Source organism: Schistocerca americana, chromosome 4 (assembly GCF_021461395.2).
Source record: "Schistocerca americana isolate TAMUIC-IGC-003095 chromosome 4, iqSchAmer2.1, whole genome shotgun sequence".
In the NCBI taxonomy this organism is placed as follows: domain Eukaryota; kingdom Metazoa; phylum Arthropoda; class Insecta; order Orthoptera; family Acrididae; genus Schistocerca; species Schistocerca americana.
This window is the reverse complement of record NC_060122.1, coordinates 343,213,960-343,229,553: the sequence shown is the minus strand read 5'-3', so window position 1 is coordinate 343,229,553 and position 15,594 is coordinate 343,213,960. Positions and strand designations below refer to the sequence as shown.

Below are 15,594 nucleotides of genomic sequence, written 5' to 3'. Positions count from 1 at the left end.
CTCCGCATTAATTATTTTTTAGTGCAGGAAATTCTTTTCGTCAGTGTAATTCGCAGAATCTTCCTGTCTCACATCTTCGAACAACATGGATATCCCAGAGGACATATCAACATATTATGTGCCGTGAGACCTGCAGTCGTCACCTGTAACAGTTGCTCTGTTCTTACGTCGTTGTTCCAAAGTGTAAGTTATCGATGTCAATAAAGGAGCTAAATATTCATCTCAGACTGTTAATGTCTAACTTCAAAGTACTCACTTTAGGGTAATCGACCAAACGCATCATCTTTTATCTGAAGGTCTGTATTTTTGGTTTATATATTGTTCTGTATTATGGGCTTACAACGCATGAATGTAATAAAAAAAATTTAAAAAAAGACAGAAATTAGAATGAGAGGGAAAGAAAGCTGCCTAATATTGTGACTGTATGATCATTGGATACTTGGTACATTTAAGTAAGTCACTGAGTTCTTCCATATTACTCTCGTATGCAGCTACTCTTATTGTTTGGATCATTTCTCTCCCGTAACTGAATAAAAATTGGTCTCACTTCAATTTCTTTCATTATGAATAAGATTTTCATGATGCTATAACGTTACGCTTGTCAGTAAAACAAGTGCTGGAAAGAGAGATCTTTTTCCACAGTTTTCCAAATTGCTCTCCGCTTGACCTAATCTGGAATTTGTCTGAAAAAATGACAGTCACACAATTCGATATGCTGTCTCTAGGGAGAAATTACTGAGAATGTATGTTTGGACCACTGATTTCATGGTAACGGAACGGGGAAATTTAAATAAATTCCGTTTCACCCCTATTTTACATTCAATGACTGCATTACATTTGTATTAATAACATCGTCATTTATTATATTATACTTAAAAACCGGGAAAACCGGAACAGAAGAGAATCGAAGCATTTGAGACGTGGTTCAGCAGAAGAACATTGAGAATTAGGTTGACTGATAACGTAAGGACTGAGGAGGTTCTCCGCGGTATCGGCGAGAGAAGCCGACACTAACAAGGAGAAGGGGGGTGACGGTAGGACATCCATTAGAGTATCAGGGAATAACTCCCATGGTACTAGAGGGAGCTGCAGGGGTAAAAATATAGAGGAAGGCAGATATTGGGTATATCCAGCATATAACTGAGGACACAGGTTGCTAAAGGAAAAAATCTTCAATTAGGAGAAGTTACCTTATCTAATGCCTCAACGTAGCCTAGTAGCCCATAGGCTAGGAAACTTATTTAGACGTTATTGGAGTTTATGGAAAGCGAAACGCAATACGCGTAAAAATGTTGTTGCTCCTTCTTACAACTATCGTGGGATTCAAACATACTATGGAAATCTAACAACAAGAATCGGTTTAGACCATTTGTTTACAGTTATTAGTACTTACATAATACTGAAAAAGACGAACCATTGCAACTTCTTAAAAATTAAATGCAGGTGTAGTTGTAATCAGATTCTTTCCTCATGTCAGCAGTGAGACTGTTGGACTAAGTCTCTATCGCGTGTTACTTCCACGGTATTCCTAAAAATTCGTTATGATTTTATTTACAGGTAAAATGAAGTCTAGTGCGGTACCAGCTCCGAACTCAGATATACTTGCTTCAGCGCGTAGGTGACTTTTATTTGATAGCAGAGGAAATCAGCTGAATTATCGATCTTCTATTCATCTGTTCGGAGAAACAACGATTCTTCGTCATAAATTAGGAAGCAGAATTTCAAAATGTTTCATTAATCAGTTTAAAATATAGATATAGCTGTACAGAGCTAGGCTGTGTTTACAAATGGTTTGTAATTACACGTAATGTTAAGTGCGTTTTGTTAACTATTCACTCGTGAATCTTCTCGTTGTGGCGTGGGAAGTAAGATTTCTACCGAGAGTAATATTCCCTTTGAGCACGATATTGTAATGAAACCTCACGAAGCAGAACTCTATATCAGGATGTATCACTTATGCATTGCCGCATATAATTCTAGTTACTCCTACACAACAGTTAACGTATAGCAGATGTTCTAAGCTACGTACGTTGGAGTGATGTAAGACCACTACTGTCACTGCACCATTCACCTTTAATTAACAAGATTCTGCTAAGCTGTTTAGGAATTCTCTTTATGGTGCATCGATGTCAGCACGACGGCACGTAAGCGGTGAACGAAAAATGCTTACCGTCTCTGTATTGATCTCTCGTCGGTTTCCACTGTACGAGAAGTGATGGTTCGGAGGAGAACACATCCACTGGGTAGGACTCTCTTCCGCATTGTCGATCTGTGGAGCTGACAGAGGAATAGAGCTTAAATCTAAAGGTATTTACTCCCGTGTGGACAGTCTGGTGTAAGCTGCTGTCCGCCCATGGGCTGGGATTCGGAAGAAAGTCAGCCACTGACGTGGCAGTACACGGGGGGCTCCGTGCTCAAGTGCGACCTGCGCATGCTGCACCTGATTGGCGTGTGGCCCCTTTCAGGTTCGCGGCTGTATCGATGCCTCGTGACTGTCGTCATCGCTCTTTGTTTCGGGCATTTCGTCGAGGCCGTAATCCATCTCTGCACGCTGGACGGATATCTGGAAGACTTCACCTTGGCTCTGTCCAACATCTCGGTTGTTATCGTGGGTGTCCTCAAAGTGACCTTCTTCTTGAGGCACGAGCGTTCCTACTGCCGCCTGGTGCGATGGCTGGACGGCCTGGTGACCAGTCAGAGGGAGTACACTCGAGGAAGACCACAGCTCGAGGAGGTTTCCGCTGGAGCCCAGAGGCTCGCTCGGCGCATTACCAAAGCGTTCACCGTGTACGACGCTCTTGTGGTCCTCGCATGGACGCTGGTGCCACTTACAGCGCCAGCCGAAGCCAAAAGATTGCCTTTCGAGCAGCTGCCCTTAACGGAGGAGAGCCCGTACTCCATTTACGCGCTGTCCTACGCCATACAGGGCGCCTCCACGTTCTGGATCGCTGTAATCAGCGTTCAGATGGACTGCTTCTTCACGGCCGTCATGATACACGCCGCTTCTCAGCTCAGTATACTATCCTTGCGCATATCTGACCTTCAGCTGGGAAACGGTCACCTGCAACTTGAGTTCAATGGCTCACTTGATGGCATGTACGAGGAACTGCGTTTGTGCATACACACTCACCAGGATATCGCAAGGTACATATAGCCAGTATCACTCTTCGCAATAGCTCATTGATGTTATATAAATGATGAAACCGAACTGAACCGACTAATGGTCGATTGTTCAGGGAAATTTTCGGAGTATTTGGTACAAGGGAACCATAGTCTCTTTATTCGATTTCTTGTCCGAATTACCTAAATTTCTGTGAAAATACTTTCATAACTGTGCGAAAGATTTCAGTATGCAATCATCTGAACTCGAAAGGATCCGGTTCTTGTAGGCACTTTTTTACAAACGAAAAGCACTGCAACATAGTTGCCATCTCAGAGAATCGGTAAATATTCCGATCGAAAAACTCACGTGATATCTCCTAAAATCGCGTCGGACCTCCTTTCTCCTGGCGTAGTGCAGCAACTCGACGTGGCATGGACTCAACAAGTCGTTGGGAGACCCCTGCACAAATGTTGAGCCATGCTGCCTCTATAGCCGTCCACAATTGGAAGAGTGTTGCCTGTGCAGGTTTTTGTGCGCGAACTGAACTCTCGATTATTTCCCATGAATTTTCGATGGGATTCATGCTGGGAGACGCGGGTGGCCAAATCATTCGCTCGAATTGTCCAGAATGTTCTTCAAAAGAATAGAGAGCATTTGGGGCCCAGTGATATGGCGCATTGTCATCAATAAAAATTCCGTGGGTATTTGGCAAGTTAAAGTCCATAAAAATGGTCTCCACGTAGCTTATCATAACCATTTCCCGCCAGTTTTTTACTAAAGACAGCTCACAAACGAAGAAGGACTGCGATGTAGTTGTCGTCTCAGTGGATCAGCTCAGTATAGCGTTTTTGCGTCGATTTCGTGTCCACTGGACTCAGAGAATGCGGATTCCGTGTAGGTCATCTCTTCACCAGTAAGCCTATTAGTACTGCTGTGCATCACTGTTACCATGCAACTAACACTGCCGGAAAGACTAACCCGAGAAAGAATCCATCAGGACTGAAAGCAAACTTTAGTCGAAGTGGGTGTTACTGTTGTCTACAGTGAACACCGTGAGCAAATGGAACACGTTTGTTTCCAAACAGGACGCATGGCGCATAGGGTCGACAATTTTAACTACTATGTAGATGTTTTCAGTGCTATACGGAAAGGTAAATAGGGGTAAGAAATGCAATTACTGTGTGACGAGCAAAAGTTCTGTCAAAATAGTCCGAAAATATCTCTGAACAACCTCTGACATTCAGTCGGAGGTGTTCTGATTCATCCTCTATACTGTATTTGATCCATTTGGTTGCAACAAATTTCAAGTTTTGAATTCTTAGTTTGTGCTAGAAAATTATGAATTGCCTCTGGGAAACGATCTGTTGATACACACAATGCCGGCCGCGGTGGCCGAGCGATTCTAGGTGCGTCAGTCCGGAAACGCGCTGCTGCTACAGTCGCAGGTTCGAATCCTGCCTCGGGCATGATTCTCTAGAAGTAATGAGTCATAACCGGCCGGGGCTCTCAAATTGATCCAGTATTTCTATATTCCCGAAGCTTCTAAGCATGGCGCGAGAGTGGGGAGTATCGTCTTAGTTGTGCTACTGGTTTCGTGATATCCTGTCAGAAAGGTCAGATCTTGTAATAACTGATGGAAAGTCATCCACTAAAACAGAAGCGATGTCTGGCGTTCCCAAAGGAACTGTTATTGGCCATATGCTGTTTCAGAGTTATATAAATGTGGCAGGTAACAATCTGAGCTCTTATCTCAGAGTTTTTTTTACAAATTATGCTGTCATTTACCGTCCAGTAAAGTCATCAGATTATCAAACCAATTGCAAAATGATTTAGTCGAGGTATCTGTACAGGTGTCATATATATATATATATATATATATATATATATATATATATATATATATATATATATATATATGTATATATATATATGCCGAGAAGACCCTATACAGCTTGACATTTTATTATTATATAGTCTTGTGTTGGTCTTTCTACTTTTGATGGTACTGTTTTGTTGGGGTGACATGAAAATATAGAGATTTCGGAACCAGATTTTAAATTGTAAGACATTTCCAGGGGCAGATGTGTACTCTGACCATAATTTATTGGTTATGAACCATAGATTAAAACTGAAGAAACTGCAAAAAGGTAGGAATTTAAGGAGATGGAACTTAGGTAAACTGAAAGAACTAGAAGCTGGAGAGAGTTACAGAGGAAGCGTTAGGGAACTATTGACAAGAACAGGTGAAAGGAATACAGTAGAAGAATGGGTAGCTTTGAGAGATGAGATAGTGAAGGCAGCAACGGTTCAAAATCAAATGGCTCTGAGCACTATGGGACTTAACTTCTGAGGTCATCAGTCCCCTAGAACTTAGAACTACTTAAACCTAACTAACCTAAGGACATCACACACATCCATGCCCGAGGCAGGATTCGAACCTGCGACCGTAGCGGTCACTTGGTTTCAAACTATAGCGCCTAGAATCGCTCGGCCATCCAAGACAGCAAAGGACTGAGTAAGTAAAAACACGAGGGCTAGTAGAAATTATGGGGAAATACAAGATATATTGAATTTAATTGAAGAAAGGAGAGAATATAAAAATGCTTTAAATAAAGCAGTTGAAAGGGAAAACAAACGTCTAAAAAATGAGACTGAGAGGAAGTGCAAAAGGCCTGAGCTGGCATGGCTCGAAGACAAATGTAAGGATTTAGAAGCATATACCTCCAAGGCAAAGATAGATGCCTCGTACAGGAAAATTAAAGAGACGTTTGGAGAAAAGAGAACCACCTGTATGAATATCAAGAGCTCAGATGGAATGTAAAGTCCTAAGCAAAGAAGGGAAAGCAGAAGGAGTATATAGAGGGTCTGTAGAAACGAGATATATTTGAGGTCAATATTATGTCAGAGCTCTGAAAGACCTAAGTCGAAACAAGGCCCCAGGGCCCCGGGAGTTGACAAAATTCCTCTAGAACTATTGATAGCCTTGGGAGAGCCACCCATGACAAAACTCTTCCATCTGGTGAGCAAGATGTATGAGACAGGCGAAACACCCTCAGGCTTCAAGAAGAAAGCAATAAATCCAATTACAAAGAAAGCAGGTGCTGAAAAATATGAAAATTTCCGAACTATCAGTTTAATAAGTTACGGTTGCAAAATACTAACACGAATTCTATAAAGAAGGATGGGAAACCCGGTAGAAACGACCTCGGAGAAGATCAGTTTGGATTGTGGAGCAATGTAGGAATACATGAGCCAATACTGATCCTACGACGTCTTGTAAAGGATAAGTTAGGAAAGGCAAACCTACGATTATAGCATTTGATGACTTACAGAAGGCTTTGGACAATGTTGACGGAATATTCTCTTTCAAATTCTGAAGGTGGCAGGGGCAAAATACAGGGAGCGAAAAGCTATTTACAATTTGTACAGGAATCAGATGGCAGTTTTCAGAGTTGAGGGGCATCAAAGGAAAGCAGCAGTTGGGAAGAGAGTGAGGCAGAGCTGTAGCCTGTTTCCGATGTTATTCAATCTGTATATTTAGCAAGCAGTAATGGAAACAAAAGAAAAATTTGCAGTAGTATTGAAGTCCAGGGAGAAGAAAAAAAACTTGGAGGTTTGCCAAAGACATTTTAATTCTGTCAGAGACAGTAAACGACTTAGAAGAGAAGTTGAACCGAATGGACAGTATATTGAAAGGAGGACATGATATGAACATCAACAAAAATAATTCAAGGATAATTGAATGTAGTCGAATTAAATTAGGTGATGCTAATAGAATCGGATTGGGAAAAGAGACATTTAAAGTAGTAGATGACTTTTGATATTTGGGCAGGAAAATAACTGATGATGGTCGTAGTAGAGAGTATTTAAAATGTAAACTGGCAATGACAAGAAAACCGCTTCTGAAGAAAAGAAATTTGCTAACATCGAGTATAGATTTCAATGTCAGGAACTCTTTTCTGAAAATATTTGTATAGAGCGTGGCGATGTACGGAAGTGAAACATGGACGATAAACAGCTTAGATAAGAGGAGAATAGAACCTTTCGAAATTTGGTGCTACAGAATAATCCAGAATGAGATTTCCACTCTGCAGCGGAGTGTGCGCTGATATGAAACTTCCTGGCAGATTAAAACTGTGTGCCCGACCGAGACTCGAACTCGGGACCTTTGCCTTTCGCGGGCAAGTGCTCTACCATCTGAGCTACCGAATCACGACTCACGCCCGCTCCTCACAGCTTTACTTCTGCCAGTATCTCGTCTCCTACCTTCCAAACTTTACAGAAGCTCTTCTGCGAACCTTGCAGAACTAGCACTCCTGGAAGAAAGGATACTGCGAAGACATGGCTTAGCCACAGCCTGGGGGCTGTTTCCAGAATGAGATTTTCACTCTGCAGCGGCCAGGAAGTTTCATATCACCGCATACTCCGCTGCAGAGTGAAAATCTCATTCTGGAAACATCTCCCAGGCTTTGGCTAAGCCATGTCTCCGCAGTATCCTTTCTTTCAGGAGTGCTAGTTCTGCAAGGTTCGCAGAAGAGCTTCTGTAAAATTTGGAAGGTAGGAGACGAGATACTGGCAGAAGTAAAGCTGTGAGTACCGGGCGTGAGTCGTGCTTCGGTAGCTCAGATGGTAGAGCACTTGCCCGCGAAAGGCAAAGGTCCCGAGTTCGAGTCCAGTTGTCCTCCGACATGGAACTCTAGCCCGCTCCGGACCATATGTCGTCTTCGCCAGTCGGGTGTCCCGGCCCGATGGAGGTCCACCGTTCGGCCCCTCCTGTCTCTCTGCGGGCGCATACACCGCATGTTGGCGTGCACCCTGGAGCAGGTTTTCAGGCGTTTCCTAGCTCCCCGCCGTCCGAATGGCAGGGTGCGGGTGTCACAGCCTCGCCTGTTGTTAGGCTCCCCACCTCGTCGCATACGTCAACATGGGGTCCTCCCCACGGCGGGCGGAAGCCTTATGCCACAACCGTGCGCCGATTTGCGGGGGAGGAATGTGGTGTCACGGCCAGACACCACACTTGCTAGGCGGTAGCCTTTAAATCGGCCGCGGTCAGTTAGTATACGTCGGACCCGCGTGTCGCCACTAATCAGTGATTGCAGACCGAGCGCCGCCACACGGCAGGTCTAGAGAGACTTCCTAGCACTCGCCCCAGTTGTACAGCCGACTTTGCTAGCGATGTTGCTATTGATATTGTGAATCATGTACCGTCAAGACCGACGTTCATCATTGATGAACTACGTCCGTTTTTCTAAATTCTAATTTCCTTGTCCTGTTGCAGACCTCACGCCAGCCTGCGTGAGCTAAAACGCGTGCATTTCGGCCTCCTTTAGTAAAACAGTGTTGGCTCCCCTGCCAACCACAACAAATGCTATCCTCCGACCGATAGTGCAACCACAACGGCAGTATATTGGCGAGGCATTCGTCTTCATGATGACAATTCGCGCTCCCATCTTGTGAATGACTTCTTTCAGGACAAAGACATCGCTCGACTAGAGTGGCCTGAATTTCTCCACACATGAACCCTATCGAACATGCTGGGGATACATCGAAAAGGGCTATTTATGGACAACGTGACCCACCAAACGCTCTGAGGGATCTACGCCGAATCGCTGTTGAGGAGTGGGACGATCTGGACCAACAGTGCCTTGATGAACTTGTGAATAGTATACCACGACGAATATAGGCATGCATCAATGCAAGAGGACGTGCTATTGGGTATTAGACGTACCGAAATGTACAGCAATCTGGACCACCACCTCTGAAGGTCTAGCTGTACGGTGGTATAACATGCAACGTCTGGTTTTCATGAGCAATAAAAATGGCGGAAATGATGTTTATGTTGATATCTATTCCACTTTCCTGTACAGGTTCTGGACCTCTCGGAACCGTGGTGATGCAAAACTTTTTTTGATGTGTTAGTTCAACCTCAGTGAGGTTTTGATAACTGCGTCAGGCCAATCACAAAGGTAACTAATGCTCACAGCCTTTACAGCGTGTCTTTAAAGTAAAACTGTTTTGCATCCACACACTTGTCATTCTCTCGCAACTATCGCGAAATTTGAATAGGCATCATTTTTCAGATGTAGTAACCCATATACTAACCTCCGTTTACCTCATACAACTTCTTCTTGATATTGGAATTTTTTCCGTCAGTGTGGTTATGTTTGGGTAAAGGGGAACTAGGAAACTATAATGTAGCGGGAAATGAGCCGAATCTACAACCACATGATTACTCTGCAGTTTACACTTAAGTGCCTGGCAGAGGGTTCATCGAACCACTTTAACTCTATTTCTCTACCTTTCCACTCTCGATCAGCCCGTGGGAGCGTTGGAGACTGAAATTTCATTAAAAGATCGCGCCGCAATGAAAAAGGTATTTTTTTAATGATCGCTACCCCAACTCGAGTATCATATTGGTGACATTCTCTGCCCTACTCCGCGATAATACGATACAGGTTGCACTTTTTTGAACTTTTCCATGTTCTGAGTCAGTACTATCTGTAAGGATAGTTCCAGTTTGTTTGTAGTTGATATCCTTAGATATTTAGTTGAATTGACACCCTTTGTATTTGAGTGATTTATCGTGTAACCGAAATTTAACGGATTCCTTTTAGTAATCATGCGAGTTATCTCACATTTTTCATTATTTGTGGTCAATAGGCACTTCTCGCACCATACACATGTTGCTGTTGATGTGGTCTTCAGTCCAAATTCTGGTTAGATGCAGCTCTCCATGCTACTCTATCCTGTGCAAGCCTCTTCATCTCCGAGTAACTACTGCAACCTACATCCTTCTGAATCTTCTTCATTTATTCATTTCTTGGTCTCCCTCTACGATTTTTACCCCCAGCCTTCCATCTAGTACTAAATTAATGTCCTGCCAACCGAGCCGTTCTTCTGTTCAGGTTGTGCCACTAATTTCTTTTCTCCCCAGTTCTGTTCAGTACCTCCTTATTAGTTACGTGATCAGCCCATTTAATCTGAACATTATTCTGTAGGAAACTTCTTGGCAGATTAAAACTGTGTGCCCGACCGAGACTCGAACTCGGGACCTTTGCCTTTCGCGGGCAAGTGCTCTACCATCTGAGCTACCGAATCACGACTCACGCCCGGTCCTCACAGCTTTACTTCTGCCAGTATCTCGTCTCCTACCTTCCAAACTTTACAGAAGCTCTTCTGCGAACCTTGCAGAACTAACACTCCTGGAAGAAAGGATACTGCGGAGACATGGTTTAGCCACAGCCTGGGGGCTGTTTCCAGAATGAGATTTTCACTCTGCAGCGGAGTATGCGGTGATATGAAACTTCCTGGCCGCTGCAGAGTGAAAATCTCATTCTGGAAACAGCCCCCAGGCTGTGGCTAAACCATGTCTCCGCAGTATCCTTTCTTCCAGGAGTGTTAGTTCTGCAAGGTTCGCAGAAGAGCTTCTGTAAAATTTGGAAGGTAGGAGACGAGATACTGGCAGAAGTAAAGCTGTGAGTACCGGGCGTGAGTCGTGATTCGGTAGCTCAGATGGCAGAGCACTTGCCCGCGAAAGGCAAAGGTCCCGAGTTCGAGTCTCGGTCGGGCACACAGTTTTAATCTGCCAGGAAGTTTCCTACAGAATAATGTTCAGATTAGATGGGCTGATCACGTAACTAATAAGGAGGTACTGAACAGAACTGGGGAGAAAAGAAATTAGTGGCACAACCTGAACAGAAGAACGGCTCGGTTGGCAGGACATTAATTTAGTACTGGATGGAAGGCTGGGGGTAAAAATCGTAGAGGGAGACCAAGAAATGAATAAATGAAGAAGATTCAGAAGGATGTAGGTTGCAGTAGTTACTCGGAGATGAAGAGGCTTGCACAGGATAGAGTAACATGGAGAGCTGCATCTAACCAGAATTTGGACTGAAGACCACATCAACAGCAACATGTGTATGGTGCGAGAAGTGCCTATTGACCACAAATAATGAAAAATGTGAGATAACTCGCATGATTACTAAAAGGAATCCGTTAAATTTCGGTTACACGATAAATCACTCAAATACAAAGGGTGTCAATTCAACTAAATATCTAAGGATATCAACTACAAACAAACTGGAACTATCCTTACAGATAGTACTGACTCAGAACATGGAAAAGTTCAAAAAAGTGCAACCTGTATCGTATTATCGCGGAGTAGGGCAGAGAATGTCACCAATATGATACTCGAGTTGGGGTAGCGATCATTAAAAAAATACCTTTTTCATTGCGGCGCGATCTTTTAATGAAATTTCAGTCTCCAACGCTCCCACGGGCTGATCGAGAGTGGAAAGGTAGAGAAATAGAGTTAAAGTGGTTCGATGAACCCTCTGCCAGGCACTTAAGTGTAAACTGCAGAGTAATCATGTGGTTGTAGATTCGGCTCATTTCCCGCTACATTATAGTTTCCTAGTTCCCCTTTACCCAAACATAACCACACTGACGGAAAAAATTCCAATATCAAGAAGAAGTTGTATGAGGTAAACGGAGGTTAGTATATGGGTTACTACATCTGAAAAATGATGCCTATTCAAATTTCGCGATAGTTGCGAGAGAATGACAAGTGTGTGGATGCAAAACAGTTTTACTTTAAAGACACACTGTAAAGGCTGTGAGCATTAGTTACCTTTGTGATTGGCCTGACGCAGTTATCAAAACCTCACTGAGGTTGAACTAACACATCAAAAAAAGTTTTGCATCACCACGGTTCCGAGAGGTCCAGAACCTGTACAGGAAAGTGGAATAGATATCAACATAAACATCATTTCCGCCATTTTTATTGCTCATGAAAACCAGACGTTGCCTGTTATACCACCGTACAGCTAGACCTTCAGAGGTGGTGGTCCAGATTGCTGTACACTTCGGTACGTCTAATACCCAATAGCACGTCCTCTTGCATTGATGCATGCCTATATTCGTCGTGGTATACTATTCACAAGTTCATCAAGGCACTGTTGGTCCAGATCGTCCCACTCCTCAACAGCGATTCGGCGTAGATCCCTCAGAGCGTTTGGTGGGTCACGTTGTCCATAAATAGCCCTTTTCGATGTATCCCCAGCATGTTCGATAGGCTTCATGTGTGGAGAAAATCAGGCCACTCTTGTCGAGCGATGTCTTTGTCCTGAAAGAAGTCATTCACAAGATGGGAGCGCGAATTGTCATCATGAAGACGAATGCCTCGCCAATATACTGCCGTTGTGGTTGCACTATCGGTCGGAGGATAGCATTTGTTGTGGTTGGCAGGGGAGCCAACACTGTTTTACTAAAGGAGGCCGAAATGCACGCGTTTTAGCTCACGCAGGCTGGCGTGAGGTCTGCAACAGGACAAGGAAATTTGAAATTAGAAAAACGGACGTAGTTCATCAATAATGAACGTCGGTCTTGACGGTACATGATTCACAATATCAATAGCAACTCATAATCGCGCCTTGCTAGGTCGTAGTAAATAAAGTAGCTGAAGGCTATGCTAAACTATCGTCTCAGCAAATGAGAACGTAAGTAGGCAGTGAACCATCGCTAGCAAAGTCGGCTGTACAACTGGGGCGAGTGCTAGGAAGTCTCTCTAGACCTGCCGTGTGGCGGCGCTCGGTCTGCAATCACTGATTAGTGGCGACACGCGAGTCCGACGTATACTAACGGACCGCGGCCGATTTAAAGGCTACCGCCTAGCAAGTGTGGTGTCTGGCCGTGACACCACATTCCTCCCCCGCAAATCGGCGTACGGTTGTGGCATAAGGCTTCCGCCCGCCGTGGGGAGGACCCCATGTTGACGTATGCGACGAGGTGGGGAGCCTAACAACAGGCGAGGCTGTGACACCCGCACCCTGCCATTCGGACGGCGGGGAGCTAGGAAACGCCTGAAAACCTGCTCCAGGGTGCACGCCAACATGCGGTGTATGCGCCCGCAGAGAGACAGGAGGGGCCGAACGGTGGACCTCCATCGGGCCGGGACACCCGACTGGCGAAGACGACATATGGTCCGGAGCGGGCAAGAGTTCCATGTCGGAGGACAACTGGTCACGGGAAGCGATCGGTGGCGCGTGACCCAGGGAGGCGCCCGGCGGTTGCAGCGACGCGTCCACTGCGGGAGTCGCCGGTGGGAGAACAGGCGGCGGCGGCGGTGGCGGCGGCGCGTCGCCATGGGGCAAAATGGAAGGCAGCGTCGGTAACACCTGGGGCTGAGGCGAGCCAGTAGATGGGTCCCCAGGGCGCTGATCGGACGGCACCGTCGCTGAAAGCAGACGGCGAGCGGCAGATCCCGTGCGACGACAGAGGCGCAGCTGCTTGAGATGCCGGCGCACCTCACCAGAGGCCCCCAAAACCAGATACATAGCGCGGCCGAGGCAGCGAAGAATGCGCCCTTCGAGCCAACGCCGTGAACCACGGTAGTGGCGGTAGTAGACAACGTCGCCTGGGGCAAAAGCAGGCGTCTGCCTCTGCACAGGAACCTGATGCGGCGGATGTAGCAGAGATCGAGGTTCGATGAGGGCGACCGTGGAGCAACTCAGCTGGCGAGCGACCATCTCGGGGCTGAGAGCGATACGCGGACAAAAAGAGCAATAACGCGTCCTCCCGAGAATGCGACTCTTTTAACTTCAACATCTGTGACTTGAAAGTCCTGACCAATCGTTCAGCGGCACCGTTTGACTGTAGTGAAAACGGCGCGGACGTCAAATGTTGAATACCATTGGCCTTGCAGAATGACTGAAATTCTGCGGACATGAATTGTGGGCCATTGTCGGAAACAATAGTCTGTGGAAGACCTTCAATGCAAAAGATAGCGGATAACGCTTGGATGGTGGCAGATGACATCGTGGAAGACATCCGGACAACAAAAGGAAAATTACTGAATGAGATCTACCACAACCAACCATCGAGCATTCCAGAATGGACCAGCAAAATCGATGTGTAAGCGTTGCCAAGGGAAGTGGCTTTTGGCCATGCAAAGAATTTCCGCGGTGGGACCACGACCCTAGACTGATCATTATCAGATCGCAACAGCAAAACACCACGTCGAACAAAAAGTCTCTCCTTGTGAGCAAAAAATCGGCGAACCAACGGGTCCCCGATCCGTGACTTTGACAAGGGCCATTGCGTAGCAACAAAACGCAGAACGGTAGCAAGGACAGCGTCGGCAGGTGTGGCTGTAGCTACACGACGAAAATCAGTCGGAAACGATTCGACCACGTCATCGGTTTCCGCATCAATGAACATGCAAGCAAGTTCGGAGGAATCGAATGACCTATCCTCAGCAACAGGCAAGCTGGACAACGCATCGGCGTTTCTGTGCTTAGCAGTGGATCGATACAAGATATAGTAGCGGTACTGCGAGAGGAAAATAGACCAGCGAATGAATTTCTGCGCTGTACGTGGAGGTACAGGCTTGGTCGAATGAAAAAGCGATGTCAAAGGTTTGTGGTCTGTGATTATGGTAAAGTGACGGCCATCCAAGAAATCGTGCATCTTTGTAACACCAAATACGAGAGCCAATGCTTCTTTCTCGATCTGTGGATAATTTCTTTGCGCAGACGAGAGCAATTTGGACGCAAAGGCAATAGGGCGATCGTGCGATCCATCTTTGTGCGCAAGCACAGCCCCGATCCCGAAATCCGATGCATCGACCATCAACAAAAGGGGCTTCTGGGGATCGAATGGAGTAAGGCAAGTATTGGAAAGCAACGCCGATTTCAACTGGCGAAAGGCGCGTTCGCATTCCGTCGTCCAGAAGAACGGAACACCTTTACGGCGTAAGCGATGAAGCGGAGCTGAAATGGATGAGGCATGTGGCACATATCTGTTATAATAATTTATTTTTCCCAGCACACTCTGTAGCTGCTTCAAATTCTGCGGCGAATGCAAGTCTTGTATGGCACGAAGGTGCGTGGGACTGGGATGTATGCCTTGGGCATTGAGTACATGTCCCAGGTATGGCAAATCACGAGCAAAAAACACACATATTTCCTTCCGCAAGCGAAGACCATTTTGTCGCAAGACCTGAAGTAATGTTCTGAGATTGGCCAAATGTTCTTCTTCCGTCTTTCCGGAGTACACAATATCGTCCAGATAATTTGCTGCAATAGGGACCGAGGTACAAACAGTTTGTAGATATTGCTGAAACAATGCAGGGGCAGACACACACCCGAATGGCAGTCGTTTGAAATGATACAACCCAAGATGCATGTTAACCACCAAAACGCGCTGGGATTCTTCGTCCACCGGTATTTGCAAGTACGCATCTGAGAGGTCCAACTTCGAAAAATATTTATCCGGGCACAGTTTGTCAAAAAGATCTTCCGGGCAGGGTAAAGGAAAAGTTGCAATCAACAGTTGTGGATTCACTGTTGCCTTGAAGTCCACACAAAGTCTCAATTTCCTGAAGGTTTTGGCAAAATTACTAAGGGTGATGCCCAGAGAGAACCCTGCACACGTTCAATTACACCTTGTGATTCCAAATCATGTAATGTTTTTGCGACCTCATCACGCAATGC

The 15,594-nt window shown here is 45.4% G+C and overlaps 1 protein-coding gene across 1 annotated transcript in view; it reads left to right on the top strand.

Annotated features, from left to right (window-relative positions):
• Nucleotides 1-2,353: 2,353 nt before the first annotated feature.
• LOC124613469 (odorant receptor Or2-like) overlaps nucleotides 2,354-15,594 on the top strand; it is a 68,036-nt gene continuing 54,795 nt past the window's right edge. The window contains exon 1 of the mRNA XM_047142176.1: nucleotides 2,354-3,144. Within this exon, the coding sequence (XP_046998132.1) occupies nucleotides 2,354-3,144 (791 nt within the window). The remainder of the gene's footprint in view (nucleotides 3,145-15,594) is intronic.